Genomic DNA, 25,863 nt, shown 5'->3' with positions numbered 1-25,863 from the left:
CTCCTTGGTGTGGTGGTAAATATGAGTAAAGATGTGCATCAGACTGAAAACAACTTTCCTCCCCATTTTGTTATGATTTGAAAGTGCTTTGCTGTCTCTTCCTCTCTGAAAGCAACTGTGCCAAACATTCTCGTCACATGAAAATAGATGTGTATCTTTCCAGGAGTTAAACAGTGATCTTGTTACGGTAGTCATGAATCAGAAAAACTTTATTAATCCCAAGGGAAATTGTGTTTGTAGCATGCTCTGTACACAACATATCACAATAAATTAAAAAAGAAATAATATTAGAAAGTGCAAAATACACACACGCACACACTCGTGAAGAATTGAATCCAGTTCTAGTAGTTATGTTTTCCAACCGCCGGGGGCGCGCTCTGTAAAGTCACCATTGCAGAAGAAGAAGCGCGGCGCAGTTGTCAACATGTCTGCTGCTAACATGGCTAGCTCGAACGTCAAAGATGTAACGTGTGGTCACAAATCAGACGTTGATGTTTTACTTCACCCAGAGTTGTTATCTAAAGATTTTCTACTGCTTCTTCTGCGTGAGGTGAGTTTAGAAGTGTTCAGGGAACGCGGTGTCGTGTTAGAGCGGCAATGAATGGCGGGCAGCTTCTTCACTGGTTGTTTTAACATTTGTCAGAAAAAGGTCATGACGGGAGAATGTGTGAATCGAGACCAGCTGACGGAGCTATTTGTTCGGCACGTGATTCCATTGCCTCAGCGTAATCTACCCGACAACCGCTGGGGCAGGAGGATGGAGAGGAGCCGAGCAAACGCGTAAGTTGCCTGACGGAAACAAGAAGACCAGTCGTGAGCTCCTGGTGTCATGAAGCGATTTAAACTGTCAATTCAGTTTTTCTAAAATGACGTCGGTGGCGTCATGATTATTTCCTTGTGAAATGAATTTTACTTACGACTATTATGCCAGAAATAAACAACTCATTTTACCTTGAGTTAGGATTCAGCAATGAGCATGTTTTAGTTTTGAGTCACTGCAATGCAAGTATTAGTGTTTCACCTGTATGTAAGAAGACGTGAAATGGAATAATGAGTGGATTTGTGCCGATTAATAAAAAAAAAAATAAAAAATACATTGATACAATGTCACATGTTCCTCACACTGTTGTAGAAATACTTGACCCACCTCGTACATGTGCACCACTTCACCTCTACTTAATGTCTTTGTCTACTCTTCATTTGCTTCAAAGTGTTTTCACCACCTAAAATATGTTTAATGTTTGTGTTCTTAGGGATCATCAGCGTCCCTCTCAACCATTCTCTCCAAAAATCCAAAGTCCAGATAGAAACACAGGATCAACTGTCGACCGATTAAAACCGCCTCCAGCTGTGAACATGTCCAACCCCATCCGCCGACTCTCTAGCAACACGCCATCCTCTCCTACATCGCTACAGAATTCTGCCCGCGGCAGTGACAGTGTGAGCCTCAAGCGCGAAGCAAACAACTCGGTAGGATCATTAGTTCGTTTAAATGTACTGTTTAAGGAATGCAAGGGATGCACTGATCAGTTTTTTTACGGCAGATCACTGCCCATCACCAATAGAGATCACACGGGGTGGCTTTTAATTTGAAATGACTTGTAATTATGATGTAGAAAAATGGACCTTAAAATTATGTTTTAATCAAACACATTCTTATTTATTAATTATTCCTCATGAGGAAAAATACAAACACTGCAGAGTGCAGTAACTTTTCAGTCCACAGTACAACTGAAAAGCATTTCATTTGATGTGAGACCACACAGTCTGGTTGCACCCCTCACTGAAATATTTGTGCCAAAATATCGATTCATATAAGAATCACGATTCTCATTTGCTATGATTCACAATTGATTTATAATGTCCCATTACTATGTTTTATTTACTATATTTTGTAACTACATGTGATGCGAGCCTAAGTCATGCCCATCTACTTCCACCTTGTGGGACCTAAGTGAACAAAAAATATGAACAGGAGTCAATGGAGAGGTGAAAGTTATTTCCTGGTCTGGCTTGAAATATGCTGTAGATCTCTCACCTGAGGTCTGTGAATTTGAAAGATACATTTTAATGCCGTGAGAGCGCTGCTTTTCGGATGGCGTCAAAAGTTACTTTAGGTTTTGTGTGATGTGTAGTAGTGAACTACAATGCCTGTTGCTGGCTCTCGCTCAATAGTCGGTCGAGTGAGAGTCAGCTGGTGGGACAAGCTCTACAGGGAAAGAATGTTGGCTCATATTTGCTAGCTTCTACCTTTTATAGTTTAGTACCTTTAGCATCTGCCTTGGTGCCGGAGCTGTCGGATTCTGATGTGATGTCATACATGCGATGTTTGATTTGTAGTCCAAATACTTCAATCATCAAAATTACACAACAAACGTAGTCAAAACTCAAATCATTATTTATCATTTAAGTTGAGGTACAGCATGTGTGTGATCCAGGGCATGAGGCAAAGTGGACTGGAAAATCACTTCGATCTCCCCATAGACTTCCATTCATTTATTTTTCAGATCAGACTGGGTGCGGTGGACACTTGGGCTCGCTATTGATCAGCCCATTCCAGGGAAACTCATTTTACTCTTTCATTTCTACTACTTCTACTTCTTCTCACTACAGAAGCGTGTGCAGTTTATGTACTACTTCATGTAGCTTGAGGTGCACAAGCACCTCAGCTGAATCTACTGCTGTCACAACCATATGTTTACTTACTCGACCAAAAGTCATCCTATGATGTCGAGTGAACCAACTGAGTGTCGGACAGAGAAGGTCATCAGCCAAAATTGGTTTTCCATTTAACATCAAGAAGAGGAGTTGCCTGGTGTGACAGCAGCCCAGCGTGAATCTGGTTTCAGCAAGGTGTATTTTTTAATCCCCATCTGAAGTATATCTTTGTTGCAGTTTGATTGGTTTTCAGAGTAACTTGAGAGGTATCTATTAACTGTTAGATGGGACAGTATGGTTGCATGTACTATATGCACAAGACTTGCTCACATCTCTTTGCTCTCCTCAGGGTGAGCTCAAGCCTCCGGAAGCCAAGAAGAAGATCCAGCATGTGACATGGCCCTGACCCCGTATCACACTGACTCAATGACTGTCCATCCTGGTGTCACTCAAGTACTGTTTCAACAGGAATCTTACAGCGTCTACATGTCCTCGGACCTGGCGCTGTTGGTTTTTAACGCCTTCCTTGTTTGACCTCTGAAGTGTCCTTAAATCATCCCACATCTCTGACTCTACATTCACTTCAATGAAATTATGAATTAGAATTTGTGACATCCTGGAAACCAACTACTGATTTTCACTCTTCATCACCTGTTCAGGAACGAAAAAAATATATATATTTTCTAAAATGTATTGTTATTTATTATTTTTATTGTGTGTGTTATCATAACTTTTAATACTGCAACTGTGGTACTATAGTCGTGTAGTCATGTGGTTCTTTAAAGGGAATGTAACCTCCCATGGTTATATTTTAAAACTGACTGATCTATCAGACATCAATAAAAATACAATTTAGAATGCAGAATTTTTAAGTGATAACTCATAATATGTTTTTCAGGTATCCATTACCTCGGTATCAGTCTCTACGAGCTCAATTGCTGAACAGTAACTGCAATCTAAGTATTAATACCCTTACATTTTCTTGTTGATCCAAGATTGGGTCGGAATTTTCTTTATTGCCACACTTTCTTGAGATATTCAACTAGGAATTTTGCCACCGACGACCAAAGTCGTGGGGGCAGCAATTGAACTGAAGCAGTCCAGACTTCTGTCCCCCCAAAAATCAAGGTGTTTCCAGTTCATCTAATCCCACTTTATGCAGGTCTGCCTTGGGGCCTCCTTGTTGGATCTTGCTGACAACAGAAAGCGCAGTGCTGCCTTGTTGCCGTGGCTCGGACATCAGAGTATTTTAAATTCATAACAATAGTTAACTTCTGTAGAACCGTTTTTCATGATTTTATTGAAGCGAAATGTTACAGTGACTGTTGAGTGTTTAAGGCCACTTGCCGTCGTAAAGTTTTATTGTAACATATGGTATGATATATGGATATGAGAGCAGACACGGCATCATCAGTTTATTCTTAATGTGCTTCGGCTTGCTTTCAACCAACACAAGATCTCACAAGATTTCCAATAATTTGATCACAAAGCCTCACTAATCAAGTTAGTCCATGCAGGGAGCAGAAATATTTCAAAGCAACTTGAATGCATTAGCATTTTAAATACTTCATACAAAGCTAAAATCTTTACATAAATGCAGCTAACTTCCATTCTCATTAGTAGCATTAGAGCCTAAACTGCAACGTTTCTCCACGAAGGTCATTTGCAAGCTCTTCTATTTGCTTTTATCTTCCCCAACAATGTTGCTTTGCTTGTTTTTCTTTGTTGATGTGATCACTTAGTTGTCGATTAGATATCTTTGCCGCAGTCTGGGCAGAGAATATCATCGCGCTCAGTCAGGAAGCCACGGCCCACCAGAGACACAGAGCACTTCTTGCAGTTGAAGCAGTCGTTGTGCCACTGGCGCTCCTCGAAGGAGATGTACTTGCTGCCGCCGAGACCTGAAAGGCAGAGGAAGAGTCAGGAATGAGTCTCAGTCATTATTTCAGAGTGGGTACAGCAGATTTACCGCTGATGGGGGTGGTGCAGGAGGCACACTTCTTGGCGTATAGGTTGCAGAAGCAGTTAAGGCAGTAGGCAAAGTCGTCTCTAGAGGTGAACCTCTGACCGGACAGCTGCTGTTTGCAGCTGGTGCACAGGAAACAGTCCTTGTGCCAGGGCTGGTCGCGGTAGGTCACTCCACCGGTGGTGATGGGCTGGCGACACCACAGGGCAGATTTTAGAAGCAGGTACAGAGATTCAGTCTCAGAAGTTGGTGCAGCTCTCTCTACCTTCTTGCATTGGATGCACTGCATGGCAAACTGCTTCTCGTAGCAGGGCACGCAGAAGTTGTGGTTGTCCTTAGGGATGAAGCTCTTGGTGCCGATGGGCTGCTGGCATCTCTGGCACGTGAAGCAGGTCTCGTGCCAGCTGTTGCCCTTGTGCTCCATCTTCCTGGAGCCTTTAAACACACACAGTTTTATAGTTATATCATCATTGATCCGATGCTGACAAGAAGGTGATCCATGGAAGAGCTTGGGATGAGGACTAACCCAGTGTTATACTTATGGGGCATCATAGCCAAGGACTATTGAGGTCCAATGCCCCAAGAGATTCGCAAGAAGTTCTTGTACATCCTTTCAAGTCCGAGATATACCTCTGTGTATGGGAATGATGCGCTTTAGTGGTTGATAATGGTGGTCAGTGGGTTGGGCATTGGTCCCAGGGGTCATGTTGCCCTCCTGGGTTAGAGTCAGCTGGATCTCCTGTTCTAAACTGAGTGTCAAATGTTGACTTTTTAATTTACTCATATCATCTCGATCAGTGTTAGTGTTGAGTCCCACTTCCTGTAGGATGCTGTGGCTTTCGGGAAAATATAGAACTGAACCCGCAGCATTATCTGATTCCAGTTTTACAACCACACTGTCTTTGGCACAAAATGGACTGTTCATTTTCACATGACAAATTTGTCAAAGCAGGTTCTCATCGTCTACAATCCAGACCCTGGTTATGCAAGAATTCCATCCTGCCAACATATTTAAGACTCGTACAGTCACATGTAACTGACAACAAAAGTTCCTCTTGGAGGATCCTGACTGTCTTTAATTCAGTTTTGGCCCCGTGAATCGCATCACGACCACATACTCCACACAGGAAGAACTCAGAGTGATTGGATTACGTTGAGGGGGTTTTGCTCTACAGCGTGAGGCCGTGAGAGTCATCAATGTGGTGTACTACTGGCTATTTTGGTTTACTGTTTATAATAGTTGTCGATCAATACCTACCCGGCATGATGGTCTTCTTGCACTCGTGGCATTTGGAGGAATATTCGTTGGAGTAGCACTCGGTGCAGAGCAGCTGCTCGTCCTTGGTGGAGAACGGCTTGTCCACCAGCGAGCGTTTGCACGTGAAGCACTTGAAACAGTCTTCATGCCAGTGACGGTCTTTGTAGGACAGATCCTGTAAGAGCACGGCTTTTAGACAAACTGTAGTCAATGATGCAGACGGCAGGCAGGATTGCTGACCCTGGTGTTGCAGCCGATGGGCTTCTTGCAGTCCTCGCAAGTGTTGGAGTACAGGCTCTCGTAGCATTTCACACAGTACGGATTCTCCTCCCGCAGGACGTACTTCTTCCCGAAAAGGGATTCCTTGCAGTAGTGGCAGTCGTAGCGCTCAGTCATGTTGACCTAAAGGTCACTCACCTGACCGGAGAGGAATACATGTGTCAGTTAGTCAGGCTAGTCAGGCTCTTCGCTTTTCTGAACCGATATTGGTCTCATGAATGTCGATTCCCAGAAACGTGTCTATTCTCAGGCAGCTATTGCTGATCAGACTGAACGCGTTGCCTCAGCTAGCTCACTTGCAATGTACATTTCCTTCTTATTAGCGAAGAACACACTGCATTAAAAAACCATCATCCCTGGTTGCAGTTCCGCCGACTCACTTCTGGATAAACTATTTCCACTTTCCATCCTTCAGGATGCCAGTATTGAAGGAACTATCCAGGGCTGCACGCAACCATCACTAGTCACCGCCATGTCCTTTTCCTTGGAGGCTCAAGTGAGTGTAATCTGACGTCCATCCTTGTTGACTTAACGTCCCCTGGGTGAAGCTCCACGCCTGTGCGCCGGGTTATATTTATTTAGAAACCCTAAACACCTGGCAACATAACAAAGCCAACATCTCTCGGCGGCTCATCTTCTTCCCTCGGTCCCCACCAGGAGGTGACGGCTGAAGAAGCCAGTATAAATAACCCCTATCAGTCCACTCGGGGTTTACGGGGCTGTCAGCCCTTGCCCTGCTGCATACCACCATGCCACCACATGCTCGGCCCTCCATCCCCTCACCTCCAGCTGTCAGCACCAGATACCCCTTGTCATAGCCAGCGCGGGTTTCACTGACACCGGTCATAATGGCAGCTGCTGGTGGTCGTCCTGTTAAGCCTCGCGGTTATTCCACCTGTGTCCAAACAGTCACACTCTCCCAGGATGGTGCCGTGTATAATTATATCTTGGTAAGTGGAGGGTAATTAGGTGGGAAATTGAGGAAGGGGATACCGTCCTCTCCAGCCTCTTGAGGGTCTTCAAAGAGAGCAGCCTTGCTGAAACATCATTTCAAGTTTCCAAATCATAGTTTGTGTCTTATCTCTCCGTCTAAGATCTCAACACAGCCGAGCAGTTCATCCCACTCTGTTTCAATGCTCAGCTCCTTTTCATCTGCCCATAAGTGAAGGGCTGAATCAGAGCTGTGCCACCTCCAGCGTTCCCCGCTCCCCTCCCACATTCTCCCATTGTCCGTCGCTCCCATCATGACTCACCTCAGCTTAAATACGGATTTATCTGCCTCTCCAAAATAAAAACAGCTAATCTGAAACTGCTCAGACACGTCACGCAGCTGTTGCACTCTTGCTTTGATGTGTGATGGAAAGAGTCGGTGCCAGTGCTGTCATCTGGGATTGTGTGAAATACAGGGAAGTCATTGGCCATTATTTGACTTTTCTGGATTTTTATGGGCTCTGGTTTCGGGACCATCATTTGGCGAGTTGATGTGAAATATAATGGATCATTTATCTCAACTTATTAATAATTATAATTAAAGGTTGCTTTAAATTAACTTAAACTGGTTTTAAACTAAATTAAATAAAACTTTTTTTCCCTTATTGAAGTTATTTTTAAATAAATGGTGGACATCTGTCGAAACACTAATATTTTAGGGAAATAATTGCAGATTTCATTTTCAAGTCAATGCACAGAATCATCAGGTAGCAAGGTCACTTAAAAATCAGATTTACATTAGAGATTTCATATTTATTGGCATAAATACAATACTAATAATTTAGTTTATTGTCTTATTTTACTGTTTTGAAAGTTGTTTTTTTTAGGTAAAAACAAATAACCTACCGGTTAGCTTTAAACCATTCTAAAAATCCTGCTTGCTTGGTGATGTTACTACCTCAGTATTCAACAATGTTCTCAACTCTTCCACTACTGCAGAGTTTTATGTCAGCAGGACCATAACACAGCTATATACAACTATAGCAGCGTAAGTGATTCATAAAATTATATGCGATTGAATACAGCTTCTTTAAGATTTCAGTCCTCAGTGACATGAAGTAAACTAAGAGTCTTTTGTTTTGGTAGCTGCGATGCTTTTACTTTTGCAATTTGAAATAAAAGCTGCCGACGTAGCTGATGTTATGTTATCGGCGTCTCAAATAAATAACAGTTTTGCATTGAAGTTACAAAAAAAGCCTGGAGTCAAAGCAGATTGAAAATGAAACATATTTCTGGGGTGGATTAAGGACGGCTGGTAAAAGGGTGAAGAGTGATGGGAGGAAGCAAGAAAAGAGGTGAGGATGCTGAAGAAGTGGCAGATGGGGAGGCAGATGTCAATGAAAGGATGGATTGGTGGAAGGATGACTGGGTGAAGGGATGGATAGTCTTACCTTCCTGTCAGAGGAATGTGTGCCTGTGCGGAGTCTGGGCCAGACTGAGTCGGAACCCTCCGGGCGGGTAGAACTTAGCCCTGATTGCATTACTCCACCCATCAGGGGCTAATTGAAAATGTGGGAGGGGAGTTGCAAGGGGGCAGGGATTCTTTTTTAGGACCATCTATAAATACAGCAGAGCTCCACAGAGATAACCCCGAAGCCCCTTCTCTATCATCATGCTGAACACTAGTGGGACCGAGTGGCCTTTTAAGGTCACCTCAGACTTGAAGACTTCCAAAGTTCCTTGTCAAATCTGTCTTGCATCGTCTTCATTAAAGTTCTCAACCACACGGTCCCACAGCTCACAACAAACCAACTACTCACGTACACTACACTCACGTGTAGTACATGGAAGGCACACAATAGGAAAGATAAAGATATATATATATATATATATATATATATATATATATATATATATATATATATATATATATATATATATATATACACGAATACAGGAGGAACAGACTAGCTCAAAAACATGCACATAACATACATAACATAACATAACATACATTACATACATTTGTAAATATGCCAAAATATTTCCATGGCTGAGCCCTGAAAACAAAACAAATTCTACACAGTCAAAAGCAAGCACACACAATTGAGAAACACATTTAAAAATCTCCCATAAGCACTGCAGCACTCCAGGTAGGACGCAAGTGAACCTGGGACCTTTCAGTGTGGAGTATTTTATGAAGATTATGCTTTATGAGTGACTCAACTATGTGCACTCTGGTTTCCTCTCACTTTATAAAAACGTACAGAAGTTGAGTGATGAGTAAAAATTGTTGTGTGTGTGTTTGGGGGCACCAATTCTTAACAAAGTACTATCCTTGTGAGGACCGTATGACTTTGCGGGGACATTTAGCTGGACCCCACGAGGTTTATGGTTATGTTTGGATCAGAGTCATGGTTAAGGTTAGCTATTTGTTTTGGATGGTTAGGCTTAGGGTGAGAGGCAGGGGAAAGGGCTATGACAATGAGAAACCTCACAATGTCCCCACAAGGATAGAAAATTACATGTGTGTGTCCCTTGCCTAGCGGTGTCCCGGTGTGGAGTAAGTGGAGCGAATTGAAAGGATATATTTGAATTCTTTTATGTATCTGTGGATATTTAAAGTCTTATTTGCGTTGCTAGTTTGGACCCACCTCCCGACTGGGACCCCTCTCTCTTTTCCCTCGATGATAATGTTCGTGCAAACATGTCGCACACGTGTGCTCGCTTGCATAACGCCACTGTATTCCAGTGGCCTTTTGATATAGGACGGAAAGCGAGTCAGGGGTCACATGACTGGCTCTCCTCTCTCATATGTCTTGATCTGTCCCACCTCCCAATTTTCCGCCTCACAGGGGAATACCCCCCCGAGCCTGCACTGTGATGGAAATGGTATCCAGGGTGGCTCATGACAGACGGCCTCATGGTTTCTCCGAAAACTCTGGTGCTATTCTGGGCCTCTTGTTCACACCGCCACATGATGAGGCAGGTTTCTGGGTCTGGAGCCTTTGTGCTGAGAAAAGAAATCAGAAGCCATTCATGAAGGTTTTAATCATCTCTTTGTCGCGCATCATTTAGCTATTAACTGCTTTGTAACGCTCCAGAGATAAACAAGACAAGGTCGCTTATTTGTCGGCTTATTTTTCAGGCTGAAGTGTTTCTCAAAACTGTTATGTACAACACGAATACACACAAACATTTAGACCAAAAAAAAAAGAACGTAAGTGTAGAGCTGCACATACACAACGCAAGCGTTTCTCAGACTGAATGGACGCACATGTGAAGACACATGAATAGACTCAAATTCTACAACCAATATGCGTCTATTTAAAACACCATGTGCATGAAAATGCATTTACAATTAAAAAAAAAAAAAAAGAAATGAACAATTTCATAAATGAACGATTTTCAATTTCGCCGGGAAAATGTAGAAGAATTCTACATCACAATGAACCCACACACAACAAAACACACATCACATACTTACGTAAATTGAACACATTAAGTGTCATTTCAAAATTCATTCGAAGACCTACAAATACACAAAGAAAACACATTTGCACAAAGGCCCAGTTTGCGCTTGCCCCACCAAAGAGGTAAAAATTGTTTGCATTTAACATGGTATAAAGCTTGCCACGAATGAAATACACCATTTAAAGAACCAGCACTTGACAGAGCACAGCTAGTGCTAACAGCCTGCTGCTGAGGAAGCAGCAGGCTGTTAGCGCAGCTACTGCTTAGCAACAACCGCTGGTCAAAACGCTTAGCCCAAGAGATAATGAATTTCACTGAGCTGGATGACCAGCCTGTCTCAGGTGCCGCTTACGCTCAGACGGAAACGGCCGTACCCGTTTACGTTTTGTGTTGGATGCAGCGTTCGTTGGCCACCTGAATCTGAAACTTTTGAAAACGTCCAGAGTGGGAACTTTCATAAACACTGTGGTGGAAGACAAGTGCTCTCTCTCCGTCTCTTTAGGTCTGCTAGAGCATCACCAAACTAAAAGTCTCACATCGAACGCTTTTCTGTTGTCCTTTTGACAGAATAGTATTCGGCAAGGTTTTTCTTTTTTTTCCTTCTTGAAGAGGTATATAAAAACATGTCTGAATAAAATGATTCATTGGTCATTTTTTTCATATCATGAAACAGAAGGAATCTTCAAAACTACAATTTCACTAGTATCCTGATCGGAGCTTCCCCGATTTATTCAGCAAATGTACACTGTTTTTGATGAAAAAGACACCAATGAAGCTCACAGAATTCAACACAGCATGACATACAGCTTGAATCAAGAGCAGAATATGGGTTGTTTTTCAATGATCCCTGTGTGAAAAGGTCTTTGAGTGGAAGAATTGGCAGTTGTTGGAGCGATAACCACAAAATACAACTTGGTTTTTTACTCTCTTTGATCTCATACGAAGGCGATACAAGATGTGAAAGCTGAAACAGCTGTCCTGCCTCATATTGTCTCTGGATTTCTACATAACCTTTATGACTTGTGTAACTTTCCAAACGTCCGCCGCCAATTCTGGTGCTGGGTTTCTTGGAAAGAGTTTCCAACGTGAAACAGCCGCTCACAATCATTGGCAGCAATAGACGCAGATTGACAGTGAACCTGAAGCACGCTGAAGCCAGTAAAATAACCTGAGGCGGAAAAACAAAATCACACGTTCCTTATGTCGTGGATTACTCCCAGCTTTGTCTAAACGTAACAACGTTGTCAATGTTTGGAGTCAAAGCCTAACAAAGATCAAACAAACATCGAGCTCGTAGTAAAGTCCAAGTGTAAAAAGAACTATACCATAGTTGAAGACACAATAAGAGCAGTAAAACCGAATGACAACTAAAGCTGGACCTGGCGGCGCAACACCCGGGTGAGCCTCAACAAATTGAAGTCAGAAGACGTTTTGATCAGATGGAAGACAAAGGCAGACTTGTGAATTCAATTCTGCCTCCAGCAGAATTGAATTCATTATCACTTCAGAAAACACATGTATTAAATTGTTGCGTTGAAGTAAACAAGAGGGTTTCATGCCTGAGACACTGTGACACCTTCCTCCACATTCTCAACTCAACAGAACTGAATGAAACACTTTCATCTCAGGTATTGCTGACTGAGATTCATGGTTCATGGTTCATGGACGTGTCAAATGAGGACAGGCAAGACCTGGGAGGATGGTCAAGTCAGGTTCGGGTACAGGACTGCTCCCCCTACACTGGTTTCAGGTCCATCATACAGATGAGTCCTGATGGTGGTGAACCTACAACCTCCTGAAACTGAGGTTGAATAGGTCAACATCTGAATGAATATCCATTGCTGTGTACAGCAATAGCAAACTCTACAGGAGGTCGGAAGGACTCACGGAGGAGGAGATTCACACACAGTCCCGATGATATATGACATATATGAAGCGCTTCATAACATGTATCAGTTTAAAATGGTCTCGATTTGAGCCTCCTGAGATGTGTCTTCATGTTTCCTGTCCTAAAATTCACGTCAGGCTTCTATGATATACCCGTTAAGAATTTTCATTGAAGGCACAAGACTGAGATAAACTTTTTTTTTTAAAGAATATGGAAAGTTGATGTCCGAAAGTGAAGCCCTGTGACCTCCATTTTCATAAATATTGCTGTGCAGAGGGTCCCGTGCTTCCATGATACAAGCTGCATCATCACTCGTGATCTGTGGCCTACATTGCAACGTAAATCATGTAAAATATTTTTCATCTTCGGAACTGAGTCATCTGATGTCTGTGCAACATTCACTGGACAAACCTTTGATGTTTTGTATGGAAAAAGCTCAAATTTACATTGATATATAGGTGCTTGGAATGGTGCTGCTCCAATTTTTATTTAATTTAATTTTATTTTATTTTAATTTCTTATTGTTGACCATAAAATAAGCATTTGGCCAGCCCCCCACCTTTCAAAACTCTCAAGGGTGTGGCGATGGGTTTAATTCCGGGCTGGTCTGTGGGAGTGGTTTTGGGGTGGTGAGTCAAGGGCGTCCAGATTTGTTGCCGTTGTTCGAATTATATTTAGCCATCTAAATCATTTGCCTGTGAATCATGACTCCACTCTCACCACAGTTGTCCTTTTTTACTTGAACTTTTTTCTTCCGTCTCATGTTTCACTCACTCCCTTAGCGGGGTCACCGTTGGCACCCTGTGCCAGCTACATGGGGAGATTCTGGGGACACCCTGGACAGCTCTTTAGACAATGTTTCCTCCTACTAGCAAAACGATTAACTCTTAATTTAGGATTATTAATGCTCCCACTGAGGGACATCCATCCCCTGGCGCTCCTCTGTGCCAGACCACGTTCTGCGGCATCTGGCATCCATCTTGGAGAGTCCTCGCTGGACCGAACATTGGATCTTAGATGACTCTGAGGAATTTCAGTCCAATTGATTTCGGCCACATTAATGATAAACGGTCTCAGAGTGATGACGGGGTCTGACCTTTACGCGCTGCTGTATTTGCAAGGCACGTAAGCACCCAGCATTAGCTTCCCGAGAGCCTCTCTGTTCTCAGACAGCTGCGTGTTTATCCCTCGGCCTATGCAGCTGAGGTAGACGCCTCGAGACGGGGACCAACAGAGGCCGGGTAAATGGGTCAGCCTAACGGAAGCAAACCAAAATCTGTTTCAAGGAAATTAAAGTATTTACATATATGATGGAATTTCAAGTGAATATATGTGTGAGTGGAATTTTTATATTTCAGATGGATAGCTTCGATGGTCAATAAACTTTTGTTCTGTTCTTCCTCCTCTCATCTGTGCTTGGAGGGATCTAAATCTGACACAGCAAATCCCGCCACTTTAGCTCGGTGTTGTGTTTCCAGACGACTAAATCCTCACAGGGATCGATGGAATGTTTCAACCTTGGTGCCACTTTATTTAGACGCGTTTTGTCATTGTCTCTTTTTGCCTGCAAACTCTATTCGTGCTCACAGTTGAAAACCCTAGACTCTTTTTGTGACTTCCCAGCTCACTGTCAGCCAACGGGACTGTGGCAAAATGGTCCTGATTTATTGCTCCACGCGTCAGTCACGCCGTGGAGACTTGTGACAGCGGACCACACTTTACTGCGATGACTAGAATGACGCTGAAAGATGCACGAGAGAAACCTCTCTCTCTGATCCAGTTTGGTTTCCTCTGTTGTGAGTCTGACGCTGAGAAGCCTCCAGGCCCTTCTGAACAACAACTGGGCTCTTGTGTTCTTGGCGGCGTTTACCTTGCTAATTCTGTCTGTTGCGCGGCAGATGCAGCTGTCGTGGTGACTCTCTGGCAGCATGGACCAGCGAGCTCGGGACACTGATCCAGAACGTCTGTGAGCAAGCGAGGAGACTAAACTTGAGCCGATGAAAACGGTGCGTGCAACTCTTTGTCGATACGGACGTGACAATATTTTTTTGGTCAAACCCATTTACAATAGAAATTGAAAGTGCATCCTCTCATGTCCACACCGATCTGGCTTAACATTATGACCCCATAAGTGATCTGGGCACTAAGACTCATTGATGCAGGTGTGTGATCCAGTATAAGACTCATGTGATAATGTTAAAATCTGTCAGTTCTTACAAGACAACACGTCGCCCTGATAATATAGAGTGAAATTCCTTGATTCTGCGTGTTCATATTGGACGAATGGTGGCAAGGCTATGTAGCATAACAGCACACGATCTGAAGTCGACACCATCTGTGCCCACAACCAATGGACCAGGCAGATGTCACTGTCCTGCCACCTACACTGTTCAAGGTCAAGTTGCCTACAATAGTGTTACGTTCTCGTGCATTGCTCCATGTAGGCTGGCCCCGACTGCCGGCCATGACTTGTGACCAGCCATGACCGTAATTTCCAGACTATAAGTCGCCACTTTTTTCTCCCGGTCTGAACCTTGCGGCTTACACAATGACGTGGCTAATATATGGATTTTTACAGGCTAAAAAGCGTTGCTGCCAAAATATTAAGCCTGTCGCATCAAACCTGTGAGATTTATTGTGCTGTATTTTTGCCAAAATTGTATTCCTTTACAGAAAGTGCTGACTCTCAACGTTTCCTCATGATCCCTTTCCCACCTGACTGTCACTTACCTAATATCAGATGATGTTTCGGACCTAATTGAACACTCATTTTGTCGATCAGTTGGATTAATGTGGTTTTCTGGTCTTGAATGGCTTCTCAGTTCAGGAAGATGAAGGAACCTCTCAGTCCAATCGCAGTCTGAGAAAGTTCCCCAGTTAGTGTCCAGCAGGTAAAAGGTTTTCACAGTGATTTAGGCCAAATTTCTTGTCTACATGTTTCAAAATCCGTTGTTAGTAACTTGGATTTTTATGAGCAGAAAACAAAACCTCCTCCATCTGCGGTCTCATGCCTCATTAAATGCAATTGCTCTGGTGTGAAATGTCATAACACTGCAGCATGATATTGTTGCGTGTCAATCGTGTTTGCCTGGTATCCAGTGTGAAACATGATTTTCTGGACAATGAGGAAGTTTTAAGAAGACAGACAGCAGAAGAAGAGTCTGTACCGGGGCCCGAATATATAAGTGAGTTAGAAGAATCTTATTAGGTCTGAGGAATGCTGAGGAATAGTTTGTCATGGACACGAGGATTGTTGTTGAAGCTCTTGTGTGTCATTTTTAAGTTGATTCTGCAAAGATCAAAGATGCAAACGGAGCATGTCATGCAGAGTTTCAGAGAGCAGAGTATTCTGAATCCCAAGATAGTATCTGTCATGCAGATATTGATAAGAATAGTCAATTTTGGTGGCATGATAAATGAAACAAAAACAAAATGGTTGGTTTAAGAAATGACAACTTTGTTCAGCTTCTGACTTAAATTTCCTTCTTCAGACTGATAGCTGACGTTGTCCAAAGGCAGGTTTGAACCAACAACCTTTAGATCTTCTGTCTACAGATGTGTTCACATCCAGTTATGTGTCAGAAGTGAGTGATTTACATGTGAATGTCAACGTAGAGGCTCGACAAACTGCCACACTACAATATGGGAGTGGCTTGAGCATGTCTCTGTGGCATTAAACACTCGAGCTGCTGCATGTTGACCAGTCAGAGCCCAAATCCATCTGTGGTTTTATGAACCATTATGGCTCCCAGCCTGAAAGAGAGGCCCTTATTGCTGAAACTCGTGATTGAAACAGGGACCTATAGAACCTCAAACGCTCAAGGAGGTTATGTGTTTGATGTTGTTCATTTGTCTGTTTGTGTTGAAAATAAGTTATGAATGGATATGTAGGAATTTTTTCAGGAAATGTAACAACAAATAAATGCTTCACTTTGGGGAATGATTCTGATCACCATCTGGATCTAGGAATTCTTTTAAAAGTCTTCTTAAACATTGGGATATGTGGGACCATTTTCTGTATTTGAGATACATTGACATTCAGGAATCCAGAATTTTGTTTTTAAGGATATTTTTGTGCTTGGGAGATAGTGTTGGGACTGAAGCTGCTTGGCAGAGGTCTGTGCTCTCTAAGTACTTTTCCATTTATTCATGATCTCACTCCAATCTGCAGAAGTCCTCAGCAGTTCGGTCACTTCAGGCGGATTGTACGAGTGCAGGTCCTGTCATTCAGTTGTCAAGTTTCTTTCAGGATTTATCTGTCAACAAACTTGTCTCTGACAGATTAAAACGGACATCCTCACATCTGGGGCTTTAAGAGGTGGTTTGATCTGGAGGGCTTCTAAAGGCTCTTTGCCATCATATCCAGGTTATTGTGTTTCCTGATATGCTGTGGTTCAGACTCTGGATACCAGGGATCCGACCTGGGTCACGTGTAGCATCCTCTGCCTCGAAACATAGAAATCCACAGCTGAAAGTGACGGGAAATGTAGCCTCAGATTTAGCACCTCACTGACACGCCAGCTCACTTCTCTCATAACAAGACACCAGAATGACTACACTCATGCTGAGTAAAATGTTTTCCACAGGTCTTCTGTAACCACCATGATTCACCGCTCATTTATAGCCGACCTGGCAACGACGCCTTCAGCGGAGCCACACATTATCGAAGACGAGCTCCTTTTCCGCCAAGATATACACCAGAGTTGAAACCAAATCTGCGCGCCGCAGCAGGGCAACCGTCACTCAGTGAGGCGCTTCAGTTGGAGCAGGTGAGCATTTCAGGGGCGGCGCCTCGAAATGGAAGACATCCGAGTTATATCGCTGGAAAGCAACGTGTTGACACGAGGAATTAATAAAATCTTCATCAGCTTATGACGGAATAGTTTCCCAGCAGTTAGCTTCCACAGCAGATTCCCTTAGATGAATCTTCTGGAAGGTTACTGTGCTGATGGAAACAATTAAGAGTGATGACGATCACTTTATTTTAGTCATATGTTATGGTGTCTACTTCACTTCATACACACTTACACTAACCTCTCCTGAACACCCGCTTTACTGTGTTCACTTTTTACTCTGAACTCAAGAGGCAACCGGAATCTGATTGAAAATTTTAGAAATGATCGCCATCTAAAGGGAATTTACGAGAAATTAAGACTGAAGCCAGTATATTCAAGTACAGTGGTACCTCGGATCTCGACCACAATCCGTTCCAGACGGCTGTTCGAGAAGCGATTTGTTTGACATCTGAATCGATTTTTCCCATTACAATGAATGGAAAAAGAAATAATGCGTTCCAAGCCTTAAAATAGTCTTTTGTAGGAGTGAATGTAGAGTGTCTGCTGCAGGTGCGCTGTTCCTCTATGTGTGTGGCCGCTGCATGTGGGAGGGGTTGCCGAGTGAGTGACGTCTCTCCAGAAGTGAAGAGGTGCCCGGTGCGTGTCCAGCTCTGAATGTGCGCTTCTGTGCAGTTTGGCTGTGACAAAGTCATAAACCAAGTCACGCTCTGTCCCAGACTCGCCTCATCCCTGTCCCAGCTCCAGCCCACAACAGGACATCAAACCCTGGAGTGAGCGCTCCAGCCTCGGAGGTGTGGAGAGCGAGCACCTCCCCTGTGACACTCTACCACGGTCCAGTGCGGAGACAGGAAAGGTTTTACACCTCAATATGAATAAAAAACAGTCAGTAAATGTAGCTAACGGGACACGTCTGCATACAGAGGCTGCGTTATACACAATAACAAAGCGCGTCGTGAGTCAGCTGATCGGTCCGCGCACGCTATGTTTTTTCTGGCTTTTTTTCAGGGGCGTTCCAGTTCTGGATTTTTGTTCGAAATCAGAATTAAAAAAATCTCGAAATTTTTGTTAGAACTCCGATTTGTTCAAAGTCCGAGACGTTCGAAAACCGAGGCACCACTGTACTTAAAAAATTAATGCTTAAAACTCTCTTAAAATTTGGTTAATTTAACCAATCAGGTTGGTCAAACTCAGGAGCCAGGAGGAAATGTGGTTATCACAAAATTGAATAAATTTCAAGTTGCACCAGAAAGAGAATGATTCCGTAATATAATTTTTTTCAACTGATCCCTGATATTTTGGAGTCAATCCCAAAGAAGGTGAAAAAACGGTGGAATTTCCATCATCAGATGCGGATGGTCATACTTCATCCCACTCCTCTTGATATTTTGCATTCCTGCTTCCTCTGCTCAGTGGCTCACACTGTTGTGGAAAAGCTCCTCTGGTTTCCTGTAATGACTGAGGCACAGTGAGGCTACTATTGGGCATGTGCTCTCACTTATCTCTTTAATTGCTTTGCAATGAGTTCGACTTGTGACAGCATGAAACGTGGCAGAGTTTTTTTTTTGGCTAAAAAGGTCACTTGGTGTGCGACACGTGATGAAGTTGCTGAGAAGATCACGAACCACACACACAGTCAGAGCTTTAGATTGTGTACTCTGACTCCATTCCGTGACTTATGGTCAGCAACTGTCTCTTGTTTGTCATTGCTTCAGCTCATGGATTGTTCTGCTCCTTCCTCAGTGCTGAGGCATGTTCGAGATGAGATACTGAGATGAGATAGGACCCCTAATATGTCAGGAGGTGGGCAGCTTTTAGTTACAGAAGTCGTTTCATATCAGCCTTGTCATGAATCTGATCTGCTTTTTTAACATTATGTTTATAGTAATAATAATTTTGATTATGATCATGGTTATTATTATGATTATGGTTATTTCGAAGTAAGAAGTTGATGTCATGATTTTCAAAATGAAATGACAACAAATGTCGAGTTATTTACTAAGATCAAAATGTTCATTCTGAATTTATCTAGTTGAGAAAAGCAAGCTTTTCTAGGAGGAAACGAGGGACGCAGACAATGGTGTTGTTTGGAGCAGCTGCAGCTGCAGAGGAACCTCGGTGGGGGGCGGCGGTGTCACGAGTCTCCACGGAGGGCGGACGACCTTGACCTTGTCAATGTCACAGGCTTACTGGACGTCAGTAAAAATGCTGGGGTATAAGCGGTAAATTCAGCTAAAGGTACTTTGTGTTTCACATACATTAACATCCAAAAGTTACAATCAAAATACTCCTTTTATGAAGCTTCGTTATTTACTTTAGTTTGATGTATGCTCCATAGCTACTGCATTTTACACTTAATCAGATAAAATAAAAATTGTTTTAAAACTATTAACGCTTTGAATATTTATCAGAATCTGAAAAACTTTATTAATGCCAAGGGAAATTGTGTTTGTAACATGCTCTGTACACAAAATATCACAATAAATAATATTATAAGTGCACAAAAAAGTGATACAAAAGATCTTAGAAAGACAATGTGCAACAAATGCAGTAAAAAAAACGTGCAGTCACATTTTATTCATTATTTAGAATGCATTTTTTTAATACTTGATCAGGTGCACTTCAGTTAACGTCTTTAGTTCTAAGGCGATTCGAATATTCCACCAGACGGGAGCGACATTGTTGCTTTATTCAGCATGTCTCAGCCAGTCCGACGTAAGTGACGTCAGAACAGACACCGGCGATCAAGTGCGCTACTCTGCTGCACACGCACTGGAAGTACTTCAAAATAAGGGTCACGTTTAATAACGGGGGATGAATGAAGTGCACGGAATGAAAGAGTCGGAAGATATTAACTTGTTTACATGCCGTAAATGTACATTAGATTATATTAGGGTCATGTTTCGTGTGTGGTAAACGGTTGAAGTGTCCTGTCTTGGGAGGTGCACAAGGTGCCATTTCACGATTTATCCTGTCAAGCTACTCTCATCTGCAGCCAAGACTTTTCTCTTGAACAACTGATAACATAAAGTTATAGTTTGGGTTTCCCCGTGCTAATTCCGTTAACGCCATATGAACGATGTTTTATTTTGAAGGCGGAAGTTAGCCGTTTAGCCTCGCTACCACTCGCCGAGCGGTCGAGGTGGAGGCAGTCAGCCTGCGACAGAAAAACAAGCGAGCACAACTCGAGTAGTATTTCTTCACTCCTCGTGAGTTTGTCACAGTTTATACGAACTCTCGATTAAGCCGCTTTCAATAGCCAATGTGACTGTTTGACGCGGGGAAAGTTACTCCTTGTTTGGTGGCCGCGTTTCTGCTGGTTGGCGTCAAGTGTGTCGCGGTTTGTCCATTCTCACTGGAGCCAACACGAAGGTAAGATCACGCCCGCTATTGAACACGGCGAGTGTTACTTCAACGGTGTTTGAATATCTTTTGATTCGCCTGGAAAACTTGTGAACAATAGCTGTGGAGAAAGTTGCGAGTCAACGTTGTGCTGGACTTGACGCAGGGTCTTTGTCTCTAACAGCAGTGTGACACTAGCACGTCTTGCCTTTGACCGGCGACTGGAAACATGCTGCAGCCAATCTGAAATGACAATGTAGCATATGATTCATAGCTTTATTGATCTCATTTCGAGATGGACGTCGTAACAGAAACTCTTTAAAGGCCTGTATGTTAACAGGGTACCAGCAGTTCTGTATTACGCGCCTACTTTCGATGGTTTCTTTGCCAGTTTGAGTCGCTGAATCATATAGTTTCTTCCCAAGTGTTGTCGTGTTGTCTAACGTGATGTGTGTTAAAAGCTTCTGGGACTCATGACATGCCACAATTGGTGCGAGCTGCAGATGGCCATTGTCCCTGGTGGCTGATGGCGGTACTACAACATGTGGCCATACATCTCATACAGACTCATACATCTACGGGTAATAAATATTTGCTTCCCCATATGATGTGTACAGTGGCCTCCCAAGATTTGGGACAAGCAGATTCGACATTAAAATGTGAAAACATAAACTCTCGCTTCCATCTGAATATAACTTCCTAGATTTTGCTGGTTCTCTGAAACGGCGACGTCAGACTGTGTGTACTAGACTTGTAAATGTTGATGCCAGAAATATGATTAGATGATGGCTGTATTTCATACGTACAAAATTACGCCCAAGTTAAAAATGGGATGCTCCTTTTATTGAGTTCTCCCCCTCCATTCAAGCAAATATTTAAAAGGCTGCAATAGCTGGCGCATCTACAATCCCGAGTGAGTCACCAAAACAGTGTTTCTACAGACCTTATAACGGCACTTCATCATCATCATCATTAATAAATACCCTCTTGGTTGTACTCTGAACAAGTCTTGTACTGTTTATGAGGGAATACAGACAAATCTAGCAGTGCCTGAGGTGAGACGAGAAACCACTTTCCCTTTTCTGGTTTGGAATTGAAAGGAAGTAGACTTTCCTGTAGGTTCTAGCTACCTAGATTTTCTGATCCCTGCATAAGGCTGGTTTAAGCTCACTTTCCTTGGCGCACCTCTTCTGCCGTCACGCCCTTTTGCAAAGACACCACTGTAAGAACAGATTCCAAAACAATGTTTGCTCAGAATGTCAGGTATGTGGAAGAAGAGTGAAGAGTGACTCCTGTGTTCAACTCGATGGTTCAGATAGGAAGTGGGTCGCAAAACCTGAGACATGCTAGTTGCTAAGAACTAAAACAGGTTTTATATATGTATATTTAAGATATAAAGGATAGCTACAACCATTGCTTTGTACTGATGAAAACAAACTTCATTGTCCTATGATCTTGTCACCCCTGTCCTCTGTCTGGACCAGACCTAAGTCCTGAATTCACAGCCAACAACGGTGTCTCGGATCCAGCGTCCCTGTTCACTGCTGGGCTGCCGGCCTAATCCGGCTCTGGCAGAAGGAGTCCATTGATGAATGGAGGTGTAGAGAGGGAACTTGCTGTAATAAAAACTGGTGAGCTCAGTCAGCAGTGGTGTTTATGCTCCACTTGTGGAAGATGCGGGGATGTCTTGTTTGAAGCGTTGTTTTGTCAGTGATTAAGATTTAGATGCAGCTTTGCTGTCCAGCGCTGTGAAAGGTCGTTGGGTCTTCTAGCAGAAGTAGATGCTCTTGCCGTTTGGGCTTTGTTGGCCAGTGGAGCACAAATTGTATCCAACGTTTTTATGGCTTTTGTGACCTTTGAAGAAATTGCCCTTGTTTCTTGTTGTTCCCACTCTGTCTTTTTAGACTCAAGAGGGAGAAAACAGTTAGACATTGCTATTTGTTGTGCATTTCTTGACCTGTTCAGAGCCAAAAGTATGTCTCCTTATCGTGTGTTTCAATCATTTTGGTTGCTGGTTAACAAGTTATGTAATACTGGAATCGGTAATGTAATCATGGATAAGATATCAATTATGAACTATGCAGCTCTTGGAACAATGGACTAGGACTGTGTGAGCAATATCTCTTAAAGACTTGATTTGATGTGCGCCATATTTTCAGTGATAAGGAGTGGTTATTACCTGCCTCCAAATTTTGGAGAGGAACTTTGATCCCTTCACAATGCAGTATTGGATCTGACTCGGCTGTTTTTGTCCTCATTAACTGAAAACTCTGTGACACACTGGGGTGGCTGCGCCCCTAATCGGAGCCAAAACTTGTAACCGCAAATTATGGCTTCCTATGATTATAAAAACATAATTGTTACGAAACTATTATTTAGCTGAACTCCTGTCTCCGCGGCTGATCTCATTCTCTCCCGACTGCAACACGTGAAGCGGTTATTTCTAAACTCTCAGTGGAGTAAGTGCATCAAAACAATCATGCGCATTCGCATCTTTGAATGTGGTGGATAAACGAAGCACTCCCTGTGCCATTGAACAGGCAATACGGAACTCTGTTGAAACTTAAAAGGACAACACTGTTTCATGAAGCCGCACGAGCCCATCACTAGTGTATTCACGGCTTACATTATCAGAACCACCTGAATAACTTGTTCAAGTTACTTTGTTTAAAGTAATCATGTCATGTATTTGGCCCTGAATTTAGCGTAAAGAGTCATAATGGAATTCCCAAAATATCATTTGAAAAAGAGAGAGAGAAAATAATGCTTAGTGTCCTAGTTATTTTGCGGTTGTGGTTTCTAGGTATTGTTTGCACTTTTTCATTGTAGCTTCAGTTCTGTGGTTTTTGTTGTAAATATTCTAGAATCACAATATCCTCCAGAAAATTGTTTTTTTTTTTTTCCTAAAATCGTTCAGACCAATGATGATGGTTTTATGTATCTGTTAGGGCTGCAGTAGTAATTTCCAAGAGCAAAGTACTCATCTTCATACAACAGATCAAGTGTAGATTATTCAGGTTATATCTGAGATATGAGTCTAATTGATCCGACATACTGAGTGACCGAAACCACTGCAGCGTGTTGTTTTTTTGTTGTTACCGCATATACCTTATTTGCCGGACTATAGAGCGCACCGGAATTTTAGAAGGAAAATAGATCTTTTTCGCACATAATCCGCGCCGGTCCATAAGCTGCGGGTGCACTGGTGCTATTTGCACCACAGAAAATGCATGAGGATAACTTCTAGCGATCCTCTAGTTCCAGTTTTGAAAATGGGGTTCAGCATCGAGACGGACTCATGAAACAATCTCGACAATGTTCTGAACTTCAGTCATGAACTCCTCACATCTTATTTACATTTAAAGTGTTCAAAAAGCGCTGTTTTCACCCTCCAGTAGATTGTCTCTGTTTGGCAGAGCTGGGGACGCGTGGACGAAAACGGTGCAATTTGAGCGCTTTAAATGTAAAATGCCTGTGATGTCATCTGTGATGTGATGAGGCTCGATATTGTTTTCTGCATGACGCTCTTTACACTGTAAAAACTAGGGATGCTCTGAGAGACAGAGAGAGCACTCAGCGGAAGCAGCTGTCTACAATATCTTTTATGAAAGTTCCCACTCTGGACGTTTGCAAAAGTTTCAGATTCAGGAGCCAAAAAACGCTGCATCTGACACGCACAAAACAGATTCTATTCTGTCTTAAGACGACACCTGAGAAAGGCTGGTCATCTGGCTCGGTTAAATTAATGATTATTTCTTGGGCAATATGCTTAGCGTTCAGAATGTCATTCTCAGACCGGTGACCATCATGAGCAGGGAAAACTTGCTGTGCTCCGTCAAGTGCTGGTGTTTTAAATATCGTATTTAATTTGTGGCATTGACACCTTTTAACATGCATGTGCTGCAGGATGCAAACTTTACATGACAGATTGAAAAAAGTGGCTTATAGTCCAGAAAATACGGTATCAGCGCTGTTTGGACTGAGTGATCATCTGTGCCTTTGAGTATATTTGCGTCATCATATCACGCTCTGTGACGGTGACTTGCGTGAGCAGAAACACTTGTCACATTTACCTCAGGTTGTGGCAATGACAGCGAGGCACGGTCACGGATCACCTCGGTGATCCAAAATAGTTCCATATTTCTGACAGAGTCATTCTCCTGCTCTTCCCTCACCTGCAGCCTGAGCAGAGGGGCTGACGGCTCAGTAGCTCACAATGACAAAAAAAGAGAGAAAAGGAGATTTCTACCATTTATATTTTAGACATTGTTTTGGTTGTTTTATTGCTGTTCAATGACAACAAAGTTTGAAAGTTCAGTATCGTCAAAATCTTGACTTGTGGAATAATCATTTCAATAATTGGCATTATGATATGAATCAAAACTAATCATGATTAGCATTTTTCCTTTATTGGTCCAGCTCTACCTAGGGATTAGACTTTTCTGACGTAAACAGGGATTCATGGGTTTGATCAGTTCAACTCTGCAGGAAACTCAGTCGTCATGCCAGAGTGAGGGAGCCTGTGTGACGCGATGGTGAGGTGCACGTTGGCGAAACTTCCTGCGTTGGTAGCGTTTCAGACTCTGTCCTGTCAGTTTTGGGGTCAAAAGTTTTCCCCAGGGGTTTTTGACCACTTCCATAGAACCGAGTCATCGTATGACAGTCTTCCTTCACAACTGAATTCAAAGTTGCATTGACTACAAATAGACAAAAGCATTTTTTTCAGTGCAGGGAGAACTCTCAGTTGGGAGAGCAACATCCCGAAGCACTTTGTTGGACCTTGCTGTGGAGTAAAGTGAACCATTAACTTTGAAATTGCCCAGTTAAACCCAGCTGTCTCCATGTCCTTTGCAGTGAATAAATGTTGTCCAGACCATGTATGTGGCCATGTTTGGTGAATATTGGGCTGCAAGTTCAGATATCAAACCTTTACCTTTTCCCCGTTTTAGTGTGAACTGTATTATTGCATTAGGCCAATAGCCGGCAACTCTAAGTCCGGCACTTTAGATTAATGCTATTCAAATCCATTTGTAATACATTAATATTGCAGTGCATGTATGGCTCGGTGTTGCTGCCATAATGATTTGTAACAATAGCTTCAGTTCAGACTCCTGGACTCTGATTCTGCCCTGTGTTTATTCCATCCCTCAGGCTTCTCGAGACTCAAGTTCCAGTCTCTTCAGTCAAAACCGTTCAGAAATTTAGTCCACTGAACTTGTGACTCCTTTCATGCAGCAGAAAAGTTGTTCAAGATTCATTTTATGTTTTTTCCTTT

At 42.8% G+C, this 25,863-nt stretch overlaps 3 protein-coding genes across 4 annotated transcripts in view; 2 read left to right on the top strand and 1 right to left on the bottom strand.

Annotated features, from left to right (window-relative positions):
• The first annotated feature begins 371 nt into the window (after positions 1–371).
• Positions 372–8,941, top strand: c10h2orf49 (chromosome 10 C2orf49 homolog). 2 transcript variants are annotated; one of them, XR_008415990.1, is made up of 5 exons: positions 372–550; positions 644–780; positions 1,254–1,470; positions 3,008–3,162; positions 3,194–8,941. XR_008415990.1 is itself a non-coding variant. In XM_053878085.1 (4 exons), the coding sequence occupies exons 1-4, from the start codon at positions 425–427 to the stop codon at positions 3,062–3,064; spliced, it is 537 nt and encodes a 178-aa protein (XP_053734060.1). In that variant the 5' UTR covers positions 372–424; the 3' UTR covers positions 3,065–8,941. The 2 variants fall into 2 exon arrangements, 1 of the variants encoding a protein (XP_053734060.1); XM_053878085.1 differs by having other exon boundaries at positions 3,008–8,941.
• On the bottom strand, positions 3,923–8,692 carry fhl2a (four and a half LIM domains 2a). The gene is made up of 6 exons (XM_053878083.1): positions 8,543–8,692; positions 6,123–6,299; positions 5,883–6,057; positions 4,890–5,059; positions 4,628–4,814; positions 3,923–4,559 (listed from the first exon to the last, which is right to left on the bottom strand). The coding sequence occupies exons 2-6, from the start codon at positions 6,276–6,278 to the stop codon at positions 4,408–4,410; spliced, it is 840 nt and encodes a 279-aa protein (XP_053734058.1). The 5' UTR covers positions 6,279–6,299; positions 8,543–8,692; the 3' UTR covers positions 3,923–4,407.
• Positions 8,942–20,375: 11,434 nt separating the features above from the next.
• nck2a (NCK adaptor protein 2a) overlaps positions 20,376–25,863 on the top strand; it is a 32,963-nt gene continuing 27,475 nt past the window's right edge. Inside the window, exon 1 of the mRNA XM_053877116.1 lies at positions 20,376–20,618. The gene's annotated coding sequence lies outside the window, so the exon portion shown is untranslated. The remainder of the gene's footprint in view (positions 20,619–25,863) is intronic.

This window comes from Synchiropus splendidus, chromosome 10 (genome assembly GCF_027744825.2).
Source record: "Synchiropus splendidus isolate RoL2022-P1 chromosome 10, RoL_Sspl_1.0, whole genome shotgun sequence".
In the NCBI taxonomy this organism is placed as follows: domain Eukaryota; kingdom Metazoa; phylum Chordata; class Actinopteri; order Syngnathiformes; family Callionymidae; genus Synchiropus; species Synchiropus splendidus.
The sequence above is the reverse complement of the archived record's forward strand: the minus strand, read 5'-3'. Positions and strand labels throughout refer to the sequence as shown.